This window comes from Salmo salar, chromosome ssa10, assembly GCF_905237065.1.
Source record: "Salmo salar chromosome ssa10, Ssal_v3.1, whole genome shotgun sequence".
NCBI classification, from domain to species: domain Eukaryota; kingdom Metazoa; phylum Chordata; class Actinopteri; order Salmoniformes; family Salmonidae; genus Salmo; species Salmo salar.
In genome coordinates, this window is record NC_059451.1 from 83,298,508 (window position 1) to 83,318,143 (window position 19,636).

The 19,636-nt window shown below is 43.9% G+C and overlaps 2 protein-coding genes across 4 annotated transcripts in view; one reads left to right on the forward strand and one right to left on the reverse strand.

Annotated features, from left to right (window-relative positions):
- The window catches only part of jph3b (junctophilin 3b), a 58,317-nt gene extending 51,791 nt beyond the window's left edge, over positions 1-6,526 (forward strand). For 2 of the 3 annotated variants that reach the window (XM_045688139.1, XM_014124406.2), the window contains 2 exons: positions 3,118-4,109; positions 5,749-6,526. In XM_045688139.1, the coding sequence (XP_045544095.1) occupies positions 3,118-4,109; positions 5,749-5,829 (1,073 nt within the window). In that variant the 3' untranslated portion in view covers positions 5,830-6,526. The remainder of the gene's footprint in view (positions 1-3,117; positions 4,110-5,748) is intronic. The other variant, XM_014124408.2, reaches the window with a different exon arrangement.
- Positions 6,527-11,764: 5,238 nt separating this feature from the next.
- Positions 11,765-18,844, reverse strand: klhdc4 (kelch domain containing 4). Its single transcript, XM_014124403.2, has 12 exons — positions 18,597-18,844; positions 18,189-18,280; positions 17,777-17,855; positions 16,216-16,314; positions 14,812-14,948; positions 14,602-14,694; positions 14,234-14,396; positions 14,022-14,100; positions 13,679-13,887; positions 13,150-13,561; positions 12,939-13,058; positions 11,765-12,610 (listed from the first exon to the last, which is right to left on the reverse strand). The coding sequence occupies exons 1-12, from the start codon at positions 18,696-18,698 to the stop codon at positions 12,435-12,437; spliced, it is 1,761 nt and encodes a 586-aa protein (XP_013979878.1). The 5' UTR covers positions 18,699-18,844; the 3' UTR covers positions 11,765-12,434.
- Positions 18,845-19,636: the final 792 nt, after the last annotated feature.

The following is a 19,636-nucleotide window of genomic DNA, read 5'->3' on the forward strand; positions in this document are numbered from 1 at the left end:
ATCCCAGACTTCTATATCAGGCGGTGTCAGAGGAAGGCCCTAAATATAGCCAAAGACTCCAGCCACCCTAGTCATAGACTGTTCTCTCTGCTACCGCACGGCAAGCGGTACCGGAGCGCCAAGTCTAGGTCCAAGAGGCTTCTTAATTTAACAGCTTCTACCCCCAAGGCTTAAGACTCCTGAACAGCTAATCAAATGGCTACCCGGACTACTTGCATTGTAGTGGAGGTGGTGGTAGAGGTGGTGGTCACCTTTATCTGACGATTGAGGTCACGAGTGCACACAGACATTGGGCATACACCCAGCACTGGAAGTCTCTCATCTTCCGTAGGCCAAGAATTACCACTGAGTTGGTGAATGCCGTCAACCCAGTGTTCATTTTGTCAACAATAACTATGATGAAAAATGCTCGGCAACTACCTATTTTTCCTGACGAAAACGAATGATGATAACAAGACCAGATGCACTGAGAAATATGATAACTATTATCATTTACTTTTCATTTTGTTGACGAAAATGTAACGAGACTAGAATTCCACATGAGACCAATGGATTTTCAATTTGACATGAAGCTCCTTTTCATCTGTTTTGTCCAATCATAAGCATGAATCTCTTTGCAGAATATATAATGCATTCCTCTCATTGGCCGATAATGTCTTTCTGTTGCGCAGGTTGATTGAGTTGATCTGGCTCGTGGGCTAGTAGCCTAGTTAGTTAGCACAATGTTAGCTAAAGAAAGCTAGCGCTTTGTGGGTCTCGAAACAAAGAAAAGAGTGGCTCTCAACCGATAAGCAGTGAAGCTAGGACGGTTGGTCTTGTCAACGTGGCACTGTAGTGGGTTGAACTAAATGAGAGAGCGAGCTAGTAATTCTACCCTTCCAGGTAGAAAAGCTAGTCCGCAGGATAGTTAGCCTTGCGGCAAGCTAGCAGGTTAGCTAAGCCTTGCAGCTAAGCTAGCCAAGTCTCAGTAGCTAACCGTGAGACAAAGGTAAGAAAAAGCAGAAAAGCTCATTCTTACCTGAAACGAAAACTTTTGTTTTGGTAAAGTCACCCGACACAGAAAACCTGTGTTCGGCAGCGTAACCTCGCGGCACACCTGCGAACAGTTGAACAGGAAAACAGGCCAAGTCGTGCTGAGGAAAGTTTAAAGTAGGACTCTTCTGTGAGGAAGAGAGGTGAGAATGATCAGAGGGCGGGCAAGTCTCTCTTGATGATGGGGGGCTAACTTCATTCGCCACTCGTACCCTTTGCATACATTATTTGTGCATGTGTACATGATAAATTAGCCCATTGAGCACTGTGCTGAGTTATAGTTGGTTATGCTGTGCACTGTTAGAATTAGGGGTGACTCATGGAACCTTGGAGATCCTCAAGGACACCTGGAGTTCCTCAAGTAACCATTGCAGTCAATGGGTTCATATTTGCACCTTTGGTTAGTTGAGGGGTTCGTAGAGGAACCTTTAATGTTTCAATATAGCACAGGGTTCCTGGAGGAACTATTTTGCTGGCGCATGCAGAGCAATTTATTTAGCTGTTAGATTAGTTGTGCTGCCAGACTCAGAAGAAGATGAAAATCTGTGGTTTTCGGCGATGTCTTTATGGGATAGCTAGAAACTTGTACAAACAATTACCCATTCCTATATCTGAAGCATGCATGAGATTACTATCTCAATAGCAATATTAAGTAATACAACATTGGCTGTAAAGCCAATTATATTATATGACTGCTTATTCCAAAAAGTGATGGTAATAACTTTTGTTTATGAAGATTGATGACTGATGATTTGATTGGGTGTTGGCTTAGGTCGCTAGCTAGCTACAGTATCTTCAGCCTATCTTTTAGCTAGCTAGCTGCTCTCTGTAAGAGTAACAGCAGTAATATTGTAGTGGTGGCAGCCTATCAGAAGATTGGAGGCTTGGCTTATTGGAGGCATGGCTTTCATATAGTTATTTTTGTCCACCCGTGAAAGTAAATGTCATGCCTGTTCTGTTATACTATTATTCAAGGCCAAGCTTGTACACTATCAGTTCCGAAGACTTGTAAAGGCTTACATAAGTGAATGTGATACTAAGAGCCAAATAGCATTACATTTTTCAGATAGTTACCATTTTGTTAGTATTTTAACAAGGCTTCAGAACTGTCAGTATACAATCTTAACCTACATTGACAATACAACAGAACACATGAATAGGTATATCATTTACTGTCACAGGTGGCTAAAAACAACTATCTGAAAGCCACGCCAATATGCCACGTCTCCCATCTTCTGATCACAAAAAGGTTAGTGTTTGAACCTTTTCAGAGGGGTTCCTCTAAGAACCTTTTCAGAGGGGTTCCTCTAAGAACCTTTTTGAATTGAAAAGGTTCTCCCACCGTGGCAATTGTTTTGAACCCCAAAAGGTTCTTCAAGGGTCATTTTCTTCTATGCGTGTACTGTGATGTGTTGCAGAAGATAAAGATTGTGTAAGTGCTGTGACTGTCTGGGTGCAGATGTCTAGGAGACAGCAAGGTAAGGTAGGCAATGTAGAGAAATAGAGGGTTGATTAGAGTAACTGAGTAGAATGCTTAACCAGCTCCCGGTCTCACTCTGGTTCTGCTGACTTGAAAAGAGGCAGAGTCTAGTCTACAGACAGGACAAGGGTGGTCACGAATAGTCTGTCTAATTTAAAGAGGTATTACGTGCTGTGTGCATGATTGCATAATAGAATGGGGACGACAACTACACGCATCCCTGGAAAGGAAATTAGGTCATTTAATTAAAGTCAATGTGTGGGGTAATGGTTCCTTCCAGATGCACGTCCCTTTGATTTCCTTAACATTATACTGACATCATCTGGTTGACATTAGCAGTACAGTTGTTCATGGCATTCATGGGGTAAGTTGGTCTCGCCCATAAAGCAGATGTTGGACTACATGCATGCAAAACAGAGAATAGCTAAATAACTCTAAATCATTCACTTTGAAATGGAACTATGCCAATGTTTTGAAATGTGTCTATCCCAAAGTTGTGTGTCATGCTGTCCTGATTCTTTGTCTCTCTTCCTGTGTGTCTCTCTCTGTGTCTCTGTCTCTCTCTCTGTGTGTCTCTCTCTCTGTGTCTCTTTGCTGTTGGTCAGGAGTAGAGGTCCAAAGGCCAAAGCATCAGAACTCCAGTGAGAACGACATTGAGGTGATCTCCAGTGGCACGGGGCCAGACAGTCCTGAACTCTACATAAAGGGCACCACATCTCCCAACCTGACCCCTGAAATTAGCCCTGAGGCCAGCCACCCCTCCTCGCCCCCCTGCAGCCCCACCACCTCCAAGCCATACCGCACCAAGAACGCACGCTTCCTGCGGCAGAGTGCTGTGGACGACGCTGGGGGTGGTGGTGGTGGGGGCGGTGGGGGAGGGGGCAGTGGTGGCCAGGAGATCCAGGTACTGATGGAGGGCCGTGGAGGGGGGGAGTACCTAAGGGCCAACAGCTGGAGCGAGGACAAACGCTCTTCTAAAGAGGGCAGCAGGGGGGGCAGCAGGGGCAGCAGTCGCTCCACCACCCCCTCTGTCCAGGACGAGGCCAGGGGCCGCACCAACGGCCATAAGCACGCCTCCTCCAGTCACAAGTCTCGAGAGCATGGCTCGTCCAATCACAAGGCCTCCAGGGACCGATGGTCGGACTGCCCGTCGGCATCGTGGAGGTCCCAGCGGACGCACAGTGGTGACACGCGGCTGCTGGAGCAGGATGAGGAGAAGCTGAGCAACTACGAGATGGAGATGAGGCCTCTGCAGCCCATGGACTCCAACTCCCAGAAGCCCTATGGGTTGGGAGAGGAGCGCCATGGTCACAGTGGCGAGGCCCGCTCCCACACGCTGCAGAGACAGCGGCCTTCTAAGACCCGGGAGGCCAGGGAAAGGGAGGCGGCATGGCCGTCAGGAGCACGGGAGGGCAAAGAGAGAAAGGAGGGACCGGCCCCAGACTCAATGCAAAAGCTGGACAGTCTGAGCATGGGGGACAAGCTGGAGGCTCGGCCTCTGCGCAGGGATCTTACCCTCTCCCCCCCACAGAAATCCTCACCCATTGCACTAGAACACGACGACGACAAGAAACTAACCCAGCTCAAAGCAAACTCGGTAAGGACGCCTCCTCTCACCCACACATTCATAGCCACACTTAGTCATATAATTTGCTTGTGCACACATGCAGAAAATCACACACGCCTGAGTAACCACTTGCATGCAGATGTTAACTGCATTTACACAGCATTCAGACACAATTGTACTGTAATCAATGATAGAAGAGCTATGAATGTATCATCACTGTGCCATGTACAGACATAATAACAGAATGAACTCATACAGTAGCTATGTACAGTAGTAAGTAGGAGCATCCGGGGCCCTGGTGTAGTCTCCTTATAGGCAGTTGCTCTACACAACACAGACGCTATGGTTGGACACACTAACCTCCCACATCCCCTCCATCGCACCACACAGCCTCAGCTAGCTATCTCCCACTGCACCTTAGTAACAGCAGATTGGCAAAGTAGCTCCTTCCACAAAGCATCCCCGCATTGGCTGCCCCACGCTCTGTTGCTAGGAAACAGCTTATGCCTTGCTTCAGCAGTAGCCAATCAGTGGGCGTGTGATGGTGGGGGGGGGTTGCAGCCGCAGAGAGGCGAGTAATGCAGCTGACTTGTGTAAGACAGGTTCACATGAAACACAGATACATTCATGCATAAGCAGACACAAATTCTGCAAGTGATCGCGTTGTAGAACACTTTTGCACAAAGCTCTCCCCTATAATCTATTCCAGCAGCACAGTTAAACATACAGATATCCATGAGGATACTCCAACAGGGCACATGGAGCTAATGTCCACGTATCACACAGACAAATGGGATCAGTGAACTGAGCCATCTACACAACATGTCTGGCATGGAGAGTGCATCACCATAAAGACAGGGTCACTGGCATATGAAATGCATCAATTATACACAACGTACACGGGAATGATCATTCAGTTGCATGGTGTAGAGTAAACATAGCTGTTGTTCGAGGCTACCAATGAGCATGTGAATTACAGTTTAAAGTATTTTAGATGTCATATTATGGACTCAACTTAAGTAACTGCTTTGATAATTACATAGCTCATTTGTAATGCTCTTTCCCTTTTATGAGTGCTCCAGTCCTATACATTTTCCATGGCAGAGTTACAAAAGTCCATCAGTTAGATGTCCCTAATAGTCTGCTGTTTTAACATGCTGGCTCTCAATAACACTGAGAGACTCATTTACAGTACATGAAAAAGGCAGTATCTCTCAAATGAACCTAATTATACAGAGTAAATGCCAACATTAAATAAAGTATACATTAGCTGTGCCTTTGCTTTTGTGTGTGTACAGGTAGAGCTATGTGTGTGTACAGGTAGAGCTAAGTGTGTGTGTGTGTGTGTGTGTGTGTGTGTGTGTGTGTGTGTGTGTGTGTGTGTGTGTGTGTGTGTGTGTGTGTGTGTGTGTGTGTGTGTGTGTGTGTGTGTGTGTGTACAGGTAGAGCTATGTGTGTGTGTGTGTGTGTGTGTGTGTGTGTGGGACAGGTAGAGCTGTGTGTGTGTGTGTGTGTGTACAGGTAGAGCTATGTGTGTGTGTGTGTGTGTGTACAGGTAGAGCTATGTGTGTGTGTGTACAGGTAGAGCTATGTGTGTGTGTATACAGGTAGAGCTGTGTGTGTGAAGTCTGAATTAACACGTTCTATTCTCTCCCTCCCTCCTCCACAGGGCTCCAGCTCAATTCTGGTCGTCATGGTGATTTTGCTCAACATTGGAGTCGCAATTTTGTTTATTCACTTTTTTATTTAAAACTGGATTGCCTATTAATTCCTATTATTATCTATGCTATTATTATAACATATTATGAGTATTATCATGACTATACAGCCCTTGGCCATTTGACACTATGTAAAGAGTACAGTAAGAGGATTAACAATATGGGGATAAAGCTGGTTCCCAATGCCCAGATTTCAGATAAGCAGTGATCTGCAAAAAAAAAAAAAAAAAATGTAATTCTTTCTCTCCCTGACATTACCTGTTTTTCATCTTAAATCATTGTTTAAAAAAGGTTTGTAACTTATAATTTAACTTATTAATTTGCTCATGTATGATATATTCATTTAAATCATTTTTTATTCCTTACTTGCCTTTTCTCTGTTAATATTGCTGATGTTCTTTTGGTTTAGTTTGTTTGGAATGGTAGACTCAGATGAGCACTTCTTGTATAATGGTGTAGCGGGTCGAATGAGACAGGATATGATGTATCTAGTCTGGTTATGGCTGTGTCCACCTGACCTGGGTTCAAAAACTATTTGACATCATTTAAAATACTTTAGCTGTGCTTGATTGGTCTTGTCTGTTGCAATGGAAACAATAGAAAAGTCTGAAAAGTGCAAAACCCTGCCTACCTGGTGGTCGAGGCAGGCTAAAGCAAATGCTGAAATTATTTGAAAGATTTCAAGTAGTATTTGAACCCAGGTGTGTTGTCCACCCAGGTAATACAAGGTTAAAGGGATGGGAAACGGACCCCTGTCCTACCCACTGCCCTCCAAACCCTCCCCCTTCTCTCCCTCCTGACACGTTGTTACCCTTCCCAGTTATTAATTCAGTCTCTCATCCCCCCCCTTCCTCCCTTCCCGGTTGTCCCCTCATGACATCACGCCATATCCTGTTACCCCCTTTATTTGTTTCATGTAACTCTCCTTTTATTTAATACCACACCATGCTCCCCTGTTCCTACAACCAACCATTTTAACCAAGACTTCCCCAAATAGACCAGAGAATGTCCAAGCAAGTGTTTCATGAACAATGAAACACCATATATATAGATATGATTAAATAAAATAGGGCTACAAAAACACTTTTGCAACTACAGATCCTAGTTAGCAACAGGACATGTTTACAATCTGAAAAACCGGGATGACCAACACAAAATTGCCTCTAACAACTATAGCATCATAAAACCTATCTATGTTAGTAAACCTGTTGCAAATTTAGCAACTTGGGTTACCAAGATTGAGCCATGTGCAAAGAACGACTGTATATCAACTCTAATCTGTCTGCAACTGGAGTAGGAATAGTTTTGTCTGAAAGGGCTTCTAATGTGTAAGATTCTCTTTATAGTCAACATACAACAAAATGAACAAATTATCTAAAGGAAAGAACTCTCAAACACACACACACATTGTACAATACCATGTACACAACAGGTACAATACTCCCACACATACAGTGGTATGTGAATGATGATAAGCTATATTCATATAAAATATTGACATTCCAAAAAAACGTTCTCAATGTCTCTCTGGCCTTTAACGCACAGGTTGAACTTTATATGAGGACTAGCGCATAACATTCTGTCAGTTCTCATCTATCTGCTCCTCTGTCCCCTACAGAGCCGTTCTCTCTCTCGCTCTCTCTCTCTCTCTTTCTCTCTCTACAGTATCATGTCTAAAGGTTTCTACCCAAACCTTACCCCACACACCTGGTCTGGTCTGGAGGCACTGGCTGGTCGTACTGTAAGAGGCCTAGTGCAAGTTCAGAGACTGTTATGTTTAAAACTGCTGCTTTCAAAACAAATGATTTACCAAGACAGAAAAAAATAATATTTTTGAGCTATTTGCAAGACTTCTGAAAAAACGCCTACTGCCTTGTTTTATAAAGTTGAAAAAAAATATCTAAAATGCATGCTCATGTATGTTTTAGTTTTGTATAGATAAACCTTTTTGGGGAAAAATATAAATGTCTCCTCTAGCCCTCTACTGCTAATATTCCATCCTATTGTTTGGAAGATTTAGGCTTTTCTCCTCCTCCACCCAGATTTCTTTGTCGCTAAAACACCAAGGAAAATCTGATATATTTAGAACATTTATTAAGAGGAACATAGTAGAAAAAAAAACACTTTTCATCAGGAAATACAAGTTGGGGGCATAAACTAGTATTTCACTGCCTCTCAAATCTCATTCTTTCTCGCTGTCACTGTCCTCCAGCTCACTGCCCTCACTATCAGAGGGTGATCCTAACTGCTCCATTAGGATACTTTCGCCCATAGAATGTCGCTGTGTCCATTGCATGTGAATGTCAGTGGATATTTTGGCAAAAATATCCATATCCATCAAATTATATGTCTTTCATTGAGCATGATATTGCCCTGAAAAGTAGCCTAACTGCACAATGTTGCCCTGAGGCAACAAAATAAAAACTATATTTGTTTATATATATATATATATATATATATATATATATATATATATATATATATATATATATGTGTGTGTGTGTATATATATATATATGTGTGTGTATATATATATATATATATATATATATATATATATATATATATATGTGTATATATATATATATATATATATATATATATATATATATATATGTGTGTGTGTGTGTGTGTGTGTGTGTTCAAAACCTATCAAATATGCACCTTTACAGGTTCCTACACAAGTAGATATTTTTAATTGTCAAGTTCTCTCTATTTCAACATGCAAAAGAATGAAATATATTGTACACTTCAGTCACACCACGTGCTCAGGTTGCTCTGCTTCCTGAAAGAAGGTCCCTCCCCCCAATTGATACATCATACCAACTTCTGCACCTCATTGGATTGTTTACAGACATGTCATCACATATTATCATAATATGGGGAGGGTGAGGGGCAAAAATATTTTCTGTTGCCTGAGGGCAACGATGTGCAGTAGAGGGCTAGTTTTGGAAGCAGTATAAGAGGGGAGTGGGGGGCTGCACATGTTTTTTTTTATATAAAAAATAAATAAAAGTGGTACTTTACAGGTTTTTATAGCATGTCTGTAAGGGGCTTGTACTCCACCCCGATTCTCCTGGTCCTCCTGTAAGTGATCATCCGGTCTGTGTGTGCTCGCTCTTCTCTTCCTCCTATGCCTCTCCGTTTCTCTATCCAGCCAAGTTAAACATAGCTGCCAATGTGAAGGAATGAAAGTTGGGGCCAAACGTGTGGAGTTTTATTTTTCAACAACGTTTGCTCCCCCAGTCTTGACTACATGAGTTAGTAGGTACTGTTGGAAACTGGACTGATACCGTTAGAGGGTTAAGGCATATTATGGGAAAGGTTTTACTGATTCAAAGAACAACGATGGAAAAGTGTTCCAGTGGCTGTTGATGATACTGAGAGGTGCAGAGGTGACGACTGGTTGATCTACCTGCTCCTGTGGTTTTTCTACCATTCTGACTGGAAGTACCCATCGCCCTGTGAGCCCATCGCATGCCCAAGCATGCCCAGTTCTTTTCTTCTCCTCCTCTCTTTTATTTCTTTACTTTTTGGGGGTCTGTTCGTTTTTGAGTTATGTGGAGAAAATAATGAAAGTGTTTGAAAGAAAACTCCTGGTTTGTGGTTATTGAGTCTTTGTCCTCCCTCCTTCTTCAAGTCTGATTTTACTCAGGTCTTCTTTCCATAATGAAAAAGAGTATTGAAGATATCAGAGATAAAATTCATTGAATGTGCGTGTGTATGCAGGTATACACTGCATATTGTTAAATTGTTTAAGGTGAACAACATGTTAGATACCAAAGTACAACAAAGACACAGGAGTAAACCAAGCTGCTACTTTAAACTGCAGCATTGGAGGGTGGGTCACCATGGCAACCCTGACTCCATCATATGAGGGGCGTGGTCAGACAGACGAGGGCGGGGTTTGTCTCCTGGTACCCATCTTCACAATGAAAGGGAGGGCAGAGAGAGAGAAAAGGCAGAGGAAAATGGTGTATCAAGTTCGACACACGTCCATTTCCCAGTCTTCCCTCTCTATGCCGTTTCAGTCTATATACTCTATCCTATTCTTCTTTATTTCCCATGCTATTGCATCACCATTACCCAGAGAGAAAAAAAAGTCTTCCCCCTGAATAGATTTAAAATGGTACACTCCAGATACACAACTACAGCTTGGCTTGTAGGCTTCATGTCAATAACATTAGTTTGTGTGTGTAGCCTTCATGTTGCTACATCAGACAGCAAGACCACACAACAAATCCAGCAGAATGCAACTTACATACAAACTATATTCTTTAGCTTAGCTGGTATATAATGGCACAAGTACATAAGAACATATCCTAGTTGTATTGCTAGTATTGTCGTACCCCTGTCAACTCCCATTAACCCCCATCTCAGATTCTAGAACCACTGTCCTTTTCTCAGTGCAGTTCTCGGTCTGTCTTGTTGCGTCTCTGACTGCCTCCCCTGTCTGCTCATTGTCTGAAGGGAAGTTAAGCCAATTTCACCAGATTACTGTAATGAAATCACTGTGTGGAGTTTAGCTGTCCCACCACTAGAACAGGATGATGGGTAATTTCTCTAAATCTATTGGAGGAGGTAGAGAGGAGGTAGAGAAAGAGGTAACAGTCTGTCATGGACTCACCAAATATCTGTCCAGCTGGGTGTATGATCACAACTACTCACATAAAACACACAAACAAATGGCTATAAATTGAATTATTTGACTTATCTTGGAAACTGTATTAGCATGTTATGAGTCAGAATACTGGGCCGGAACAGCTTCAGTGCGACAACATTGAGAAGGGTTGATAATGATGATTATTGCACCTAGTCAGTCTAAAAACACCTAATATGGTATTATCAAATAGGAGAATACCAAAAAGATGAAGAAAACAGGCTATGAAATTATACAACTAACACTGACGTAGCCATGCGCTCTGAATGAGTCTCACTCTCACATGGGACCACTGACGAGGCTGTGACGATAACACTTCATGTGCTCCGACACGTCAGCAGCACTGGGCCCCCCAAAAAAGTATATTTTTAGTTATTTATATCGGTCTTTTTTACAGGATTTAAAATTAAAAAATGGGGTCGAAGGCAAATGAAGAAAGGAGTGAGGGAAAGAGTTGGAGACAGTCTGCAGCATCCCAGTAACCTCATCTATCTGCTCTCCATCTATTATTCATCCCTCATTCTTCATCCCTCATTCTTCTCAGGGCTGAGAAAATAGGTCACTCTGGGATAGATAGCTAGCTAGGCTGCGTTTCATTTGGAGGCACTGCTTTCCTCGTCCCTTATCTTGAAGAATTATCTGGCCTTAATGGCTATGTACTCCTATAATCTCCACCCGGCACAGCCAGAAGAGGACTGGCCATCCCTCAGAGTGTGGTTCCTCTCTAGGTTTCTTTCTATGGAGTTTTTCCTAGCCACCATGCTTTTACATCTGCATTGCTTGCTGTTTGGGGGTTTAGGCTGGGTTCCTGTACAGCACTTTGTGACATCTGCTGATGTAAAAAGGGCTCTAAAAAAATTGATTGATTGATACCTGACTACTCTTCTAAAGTATTTTCAGTGTCCTTTTCAAAATCACTCACTCGCTGAATCGTCCTCCCTCTGGAATATACCTTCCTCTCTCCATCTGGAGGAGAGGTAGAGCTAAAACGAAGGAACTGTTTTACCTTTAGCATACAGCAGGGGGAAGTTTGACTATGTGTGACCGCTGCACAGTGCAAGGTAAACAGTTGGGGAGCCAATGTACTACAGTATATGTTCTGGCAAAGCTTTGGTGTAAGTCGGCAGGGTAGAGTGGTTCAAATATGTCAAGAGTTGAGTCAACAACCTATTTTAAAGGCTAAAACATAATCTTCTTATCTTCAATACAACACTGGGAAAGACCAACCAGTACTTATCAAGTTGAGCCATTTTCAACACTAAACACATTGGCCATCACCTTTAAAAAGACTACAGACACTACAGAAGTATTATGGTTGGATGTTTAATGACAAATTGGTTTAGAAAACAATAATCAAAGGGGGTGAGCAATGACAAGGATTTTCTTACCATCTTCTTGAAGATATGAAACTAGAAACTAATTCCAAATACGATACAGTATACATACTGCAGTGTAGTCCAGCTGGCAAAACAGCAGCATACTGCCTTGCAAAGTTAGGCCTACTGTACAAAGGCATGGGGGGTTATGAGGGCAGAAAATGTTCACCAAGCAGAGAGATTATTTCATTGGCCTCTTCAGTTTAAAGCAGTGTTTTCCAACTCTAATAATGTGTCATAGGGAAGAATGAGGGTACTCATCAGTGGTTCCCAACTCCAGTCCTCGAGTACCCCCAACCGCGTACATTTATATTGAAGCCCCAAACAAACTAACCTGATTCAACTCATTGAGGTCTTGATGATTAGTTGAATCAGGTGTGCTTGTCCATGGTGTGCTGTTGGGGAGGAGTACTTGAGGACTGGAGTTGGGAAACACTGATGAGTACCCTCATTCTTCCCTATGATAAACTATCACTCTCACCTGTCCCACACACACACACACACACACACACACACACACACACACACACACACACACACACACACACACACACACACACACACAGAAAGAAGGCGGATACACATGCACATACACACTGGCTCACTGCTGGTCTTCATAGAACACCTTGGCCATGGCTATGCCCACTTTTTGCACCTTCGTGTCCTTAGCCTCTGGGCCCATGTTGGCCCGGGCCTGGCCTACCCAGTATTGCTCTGTACGACTCTGGAAGTCTTCCAGCGCCTCACCTGGCTGCACTGGGGGGTGACCCTCTTCATCTGTAAACACATACACCATACAGAAGAGTGTTACTGCTGGTGTCAACACTACTGCGACTGACATTGTGTTTAGACAGCACTGTCCCTTGAGGCTTTCTATAAGAGGCTTTGGCTTTGATGCAACCTGTTCACTGCTCTAGTGGAGAAGTACATTCTCTGATATACTACGGCTTTCAGCCAATCAGCATTCAGGGCTCGAACCACGCAGTTTATATTGTCTGATATACCACAGCTTTCAGCCAATCAGCACCATTGAACACATGAAGAGCAGAATAAAGTAGGCTTAGAAACATACACTGAAAAGAATAGAGGGATATTTCTCATTTACCTTGTTCGTCACTTTCTTCTTCAGATTCCTCCTCTTCGTCATCACCTCCTTTAGCCTCCTCTTCATCCCCCTCCTCATCGTCCTCTGAGTCAGACCAGTCGTCCAGCCACTCTTGGGTCTCTGCAGAGAGAAGGGGTCAGTGTGATCAGGAACATAACCTCCATCCCACAGAAACACACAGACAGAAAAGCCCAGTTTCCCTCTTACTTACTGGGGTCCATCTCGACCAGCACCTCCCACTGGTCCATCTTGTGGAGGTCCAGACAGTACAGGTCGTTGAGGGTGAACTGGCGGTCGCCCACCTCAAACATGCCCCCATACAAATACAGCTTCCCATATTTCACTGTTGCCATGGCGCTGGAGCGAGCACAGGGCTCGACAAGGATGGCCGAGGCACCTTCCTCACCTTCCTCCTCCTCTTCCTCACTCTCTTCCTCCGCCTGTGTCCCGGGGATTATTTCCTTGATGGTCATGACCGTTCCGTCTTCAGTGACGATCTCCTTGATGACCTCCACAGGTCCCTGTGCTGCTGCTCCTTCCTCCTCCTGACCCTCCCCTGACCCCTCCCCTGTCTCCCCTCCCTTCTTCCCCCGTCGACGCTTCTTCTTCTCCGACTTACAGCCCTGGACAAGGGGAGGGAAAAACAGGTCAACAACAATAATATTAACACAGTTGCTTACAAATGTCCAAGAAACATTATATTTACTGTATGTGCCAAAATGGAAGTTTCCAGAAATTACCTTGAGCTGAGCAGGGAACCAGCGGTGCTTGTTGATGTCATACAGGTAAAGGTCGTTGTAGAAGTCCCCCTCCAGAGTCTCATCTTCCTCCTCGTCACACACCCCTCCGAAGAGCAGCGCCCGGCCCGTGGGCCCCACAGCCAGGGAGAAGCCCGACCGGGCGGGTGGCTTGGAGCCTGAGGGACTCACCCGGGACCACAACCACTTCTCTGAAAGGGACAGGGAGAAAATAAACGTGAGGAACAATGTTATGTGAATAGAAATCCCATTGCCTCTCTGCCCTGCGTGTTATATGTCCAGGCTAGTCTGTAGCCAATAGTAAGTATAAGCCTGAGCATTATACCTTGTTCTTCTTTGCCATCTCTCTTGAGAAGAAACATGTCAGAGTGGATGGTTCCCTTTTCCACATCTTTCTTAGCTTTCTAAAAGGGAACAATAAAACACAACTTTGATTCAAATGTCATGGAGTCATTCAAAGACTTGCTGCATATCTCTCAATATCATATCAAATAACATGAGCAAACGTAAGAACCTGTTGAGTGCACACACACACACCACTTTGGAGTATCCTCCGTAGATGATAACCCCGGAGCCATCGGGTGTAGAGGTCATCTGGCAGGCTGAGCGAGGGGAGGGGCCGGTGCCGGAGGGGGAGAGGCGACTCCAGGTGAAGGAGTCCAGACTGAAGGCGTGTACATCGTTGTAGTAGATAAAATCCCTGCAAGATAAGAAGTACACTATCACCAAAATAATCTAGTTCATTTTGCATATTTCATGCAGCAGCTGTATCTAATATTGTGATAGTTTGACCTCCATGAAGCTAGCCAGAAGGTTCTCTTTCCTCTCCTCTTATTTCCTACAATTACGCCGCCTCTCACCTCTCCTTAACTGACACGATAGCTCCTCCCATCATCTCTCCTTACCTAGCACTTTCGTGGAAGCCTCCGAACACCAGCAACTGCCTCTTACTCAGGACCATACGATGTCCACTCCTACCGGAGGGGGCACCTGGAACCCTGGGTTACAGACACAACACTTGAACTCACACACACACTGACCAACAGGTTCATCTAGTAGCATCTCAAACATACGTTTAACCCACTATTACTACAACAGCAATATGGCTCCCTCACTTGATCTGCTCCCAGGTGTTTGTGGAGAGGTGAAGAACCCAGAGGTCTTTATAGTGGTAGAACTGCTCCCCGTCAGGAGACGCAAACTCCCCCCCAAACAACCACAGCTGCCCCCCTGCCTGGGGAACTACCACTGCCTGCGAGAGAGAGAGAGAGAGAGAGAGAGAGAGAGAGAGAGAGAGAGAGAGAGAGAGAGACAGAGAGAGAGAGAGAGAGAGAAAGATGGAGAAAGTTGGAAGGGAGAGAGAGAGTTATCCGATAGATACCATCTATGTTGGCAATCTCTCAAATCTCTTCATCGCTGTATCAAAGCATAGTCTGTCCCCTGGTGTCCAAAAGGGAGAATGACAGAACAATGGACAGGCTGCCACCTGAGACCCGCAGTGAGAGAAATCACTCATCCACATCAGAGAAAAAGTTTAAAATTAAATGAAATGTGTCAGTAAAGGTGTGACATGCCTTTGAGTTCCCCAGAAGTAGAACAAAGGTGTGAAAACGTTACCCCGAGCTGTCTAAGTGACTAAAGAGTCAAGGTAGACTCCTGGAAGAAGGCAGGGGGGATCTGGTGAGCTCTGTAAAGTACAGGGATGCAAACTGGTGAAGGCCCAAAAAGTTGAAAAAAAATGTTTTGCACGGAAACACACGAGAAATCGATGGAAATGTTCTAAGTGGGGTTGTCTCTCTGCATTTAGATATATTCATACCGATACTATATATCAACCGTATACCCACTGTATATTTGTATATCTGCTCATTCTCTTATAGCTAGCTCTGACTTGTTAGTCATGCTTGTTCTTACAGGCGAAATGAAAAGATACCTATCCACTTTGCTCACCCTGGGAGCTGCTCTAATAATTAAACAAATGTAACAACAGAAACCCCATGACGGTCTGCACACGCCAACCCGCCATCACGGCTAAATAACAGTTTAAAAACTGATGGAGATGCGCATAAAGAACGGCCGGAGAGAAGCAGCTGAGTAGGCTAATGGCTGGTTAGGGGGATACGGCTGACTGCTCACATCTGTCACACGTGATATTGGATGAAGCACTCATTCTGATATAACATATCTGACATCACGCTCTGAACTCCGTCTGATATTCAATTTGTAGGACACGTAGGGTAAAGATGCATCCTGTACTTGTTAATTTAGAGAGAGAAGGCAGTAAACGCAGAGGGAGAAGATCTGTTTGCGCTCTCTCTTTTATAGCTTAATGTGTGATACACTCTACGTCTGCACACTTTGCGTCAGATCCGCCCAACACCTTCCTTTTAAGGATCTACACATTTCACGTGGATGACCTATTTTGAGATCAAAACGGCGAATATCGTCAAAAAGAGAGATGTTTGCATCCCTGAAAGAAAACAGGGGTGGTTGGAGGTTGAAAGGAGGTACATAGTTACCTGGTGAGCACAGCGTCGTGGAGGAGGGTTGGGGATGTCTGACTTCACCCAGGTGTCCTTCTTTATGTTATAGAAGAACAGGTCATTGTAGAGGTACGTCTGAAAGGAAGAAAATTAACCCACTGTCAACCCTATTCATCCAAAGTCGATAAGGACTCATAACAGACAAAAAATTATTCATGTAAATATATGAATACATTAATAAATATATGAATATAAAGGCTCCTGAGTAGTGCAGCAGTCTAAGGCACTGCTTCTCAGTGTTAGAGGCGTCACTACAGACCCTGGTTTGATTTCAGGCTGTATCACAACCAACCGTGATTGGGAGTCCCATAGGGCGGCACACAATTGGCCCAGCGTCGTCCTGGTTAGGGTTTGGCCGGTGTAGGCCGTCATTGTTAAATAAGAATTTGTTCTTAACTGACTTGCCTAGTTCAATAAAGGTTTAATAAAAAAATAAAAGGTGTTCAACGTACACTATATATACAAAAGTATTTGGACACCCCTTCAAATGAGTGGATTTGGCTATGCTGACAGGTGTATAAAATCAAGCACACAGCCATGCAATCTCCATAGGTTAACATTGGCAGTAGAATGGCCTTACTGAAGAGCTCAGTGACTTTCAATGTGGCCCCTTCATAGGATTCCACCTTTCCAACAAGTCAGTTCATCAAAATGCTGTGCTGTTATTGTGAAGTGAAAACATCCAGGACCAACAACGGCTCAGCCGCGAAGTGCTAGGGAAGACAAGCTCACGGAACGAGACTGTAAGCTTGAGTGCTGAAGCGCGTAAAAATCGTCTGTCCTCAGTTGCAACACTCACTACCGAGTTCCAAACTGCCTCGGGAAGCAACATCAGCACAAGAACTGTTTGTCGGGAGTTTCATGAAATGGGTTTCCATGGCCAAGCAGCCGCACACAAGCCTAAGATCACCATGCGCAAGTGGTGTAAAGCTCGCCGCCATTGGACTCTGGTGCAGTGGAAATGTGTTCTCCTGAGTGATGAATCACAATTCACCATCAGGCAGTCTGACAGACGAATGCATAGTGCCAATTGTAAAGTTTGGTGGAGGAGGGAAAATGGTCTGAGGATGTTTTTCATGGCCCCTTAATTCCAGTGAAGGGAAATGTTAATGCTACAGCATACAATGAAATTCTAGACGATTCTGTGCTTCCAACTTTGTGGCAACAGTTTGGGGAAGGCCAAAGCGAGGTCAATACAGAAATGGTTTGTCGAGATCGGTGTGGAAGAACTTGACTGGCCTGCTCAAAGCCTTGATCTCAACCCCATCGAACACCTTTGGGATTAATTGGAATGACGACTACGAGCCAGGCCTAATCGCCCCCAACATCAGACCTCACTAATGCTCTTGTGGCTGAATGGAAGCACATACCTGCAGCAATGTTCCAACATCTAGTGGAAAGCCTTCCCAGAAGAGTGGAGGCTGTTATAACAGCAAAGGAGGGACCAACTCCATATTAAAGCCCATGATTTTGGAATGAGATGTTCGACGAGCAGGTGTCCACATACTTTTGGTCATGTAGTGTATATGAATTGTACCTTTTTGCCATTGAAGAACTCGCCTCCAAACAAGATCAGCTCATCCTTGTCGGGGTGTGCTGACAGAGAGGCGTTCAACCTGAGTGATGAGACAAACAGGATACCACTATCAAATCAAATCACATTTTATTGGTCGCATACAAATATTTAGCAGATGTTATTGCAGGTGTAGTAAAATGCTTGTGACACCTGGCTCTGACTTGAGTTGCCACACCTAACACCAGGCTCATGTTCAGTAGGCACGAAACAGCAAAGGTTTTGAAATTGAAAAAAATCTAAAACGAGACAATTCTTATTGTACAAGATCAGCCATAGTAACTCCCTGGTTTCAACACATTTTGTCCCGTTTTGTGCCCATTGAACACGAGCCAGGTCAACACCTATCAACATCTAGGACAGAGTAGTGGGTCACCTGGGTGAGGGGGGCGGGCAGGCGGTCTCCACAACTGTTGTCTTCTTTGCATCCAAGGACTGAAACTCAGCTATCAGCGCTGCCAGGTCCTCCTGTACCAATGCCAAAGGAAAACAACACAGCAGTGAAAAGTTGAAACTATTCACTCTGTACAATGCCTGTCAGACAACGACACTAACGTCATGTGATTGAGTAGAAGTTAATTGACTTGGAATTTTACACACACACACACACACACACACACACACACACACACACACACACACACACGATTTTATGCAATAAGATGTTATGCTATAAAGACATAGCTATGTCTCTGTTTTAAACTGTAATGTACTGTAGAGCTATCTAGCTAGCTAATGTTAGTAGCTAGCAGTTGAAAGGGGAGACAGACATGCCTATCGTTACCTCTTCTCGTTTGGACCGCTTTGAAATCTTTTTATCCATTTTGGCTGCTGTCTTCTCTGCTCCTTTCACTTTCTTTTGCTCTTTTTTACCCTTTTTGCCCATTTTTACAGGACAGTACTAGCTACAGATTAGCTTTGAATCAGTTGTTGAATCAGAACCACATGGAAATTGTCTAACTAAATAAACTCACATGTACTTCCACAGACAAGCGCGGTTCACTTCCGGCAACAACAGCGAAGTGACATAGAAACATGTCAATACAATATGAAACAGTGCCACCTGTTGGACTGGGTGTAGTACTAGCTCACTCCTAGTAAAATAAGAAGCAGGTTTAGACTCTAGAAATAAATAGTTAGTTCGTGAAAAACTGTAAATCTAAAGGAATATCAACTTGGAAAGTGTAGGCTAGTTCTGTGGACCAGTGATCTGGGAAGTATTGCAAATGTTATTTCACACAATGAGTTCAGTAGATTATGCTACATTTAAAGAAATTGTGTTTCAACTCATATTTGTATCATGTAAGACATAATGCCTGGTATTGTAAAGAAGTATCTTAAAGGGCACGTAAAAGGATTAAGCTTATTGTTTTTAGAGAGGACAAGCCTGCTGCATGTTGTAACATAATTAATTGAGCTGGTCAGGAGCGTCCCAATCACTCATGTAGACTACATATTCCTCCTGGTGGTGTATAATTTAACATCACCGCAAATTGATGAAACGAGCGTCAGTTTACTGTTGAAACCCTGTGACAGGCATAGACCACGTGCACCCGGCAGGCTTCATGTATGGCTCTCACACAACGTGTCTAATCTTGATGCTGTTTTTGGCCACTGCCTTCCTTGGTTTCCCTTTGAGTCCTGCCCTGATCTACAGTTGTAGCATTGAGGTATAACAAGTTAATTCTGGGAACATCACCTTAAGGAACATGGTCAGTATGTCAGCATGCACGTGGAAGTTAGCTGATAGGATGGTTGGTCAGACACATTAGGCAAGTAGTACCGGTTCATCAAGTCTGACATCAACCGCTTCTATCCCCAAGC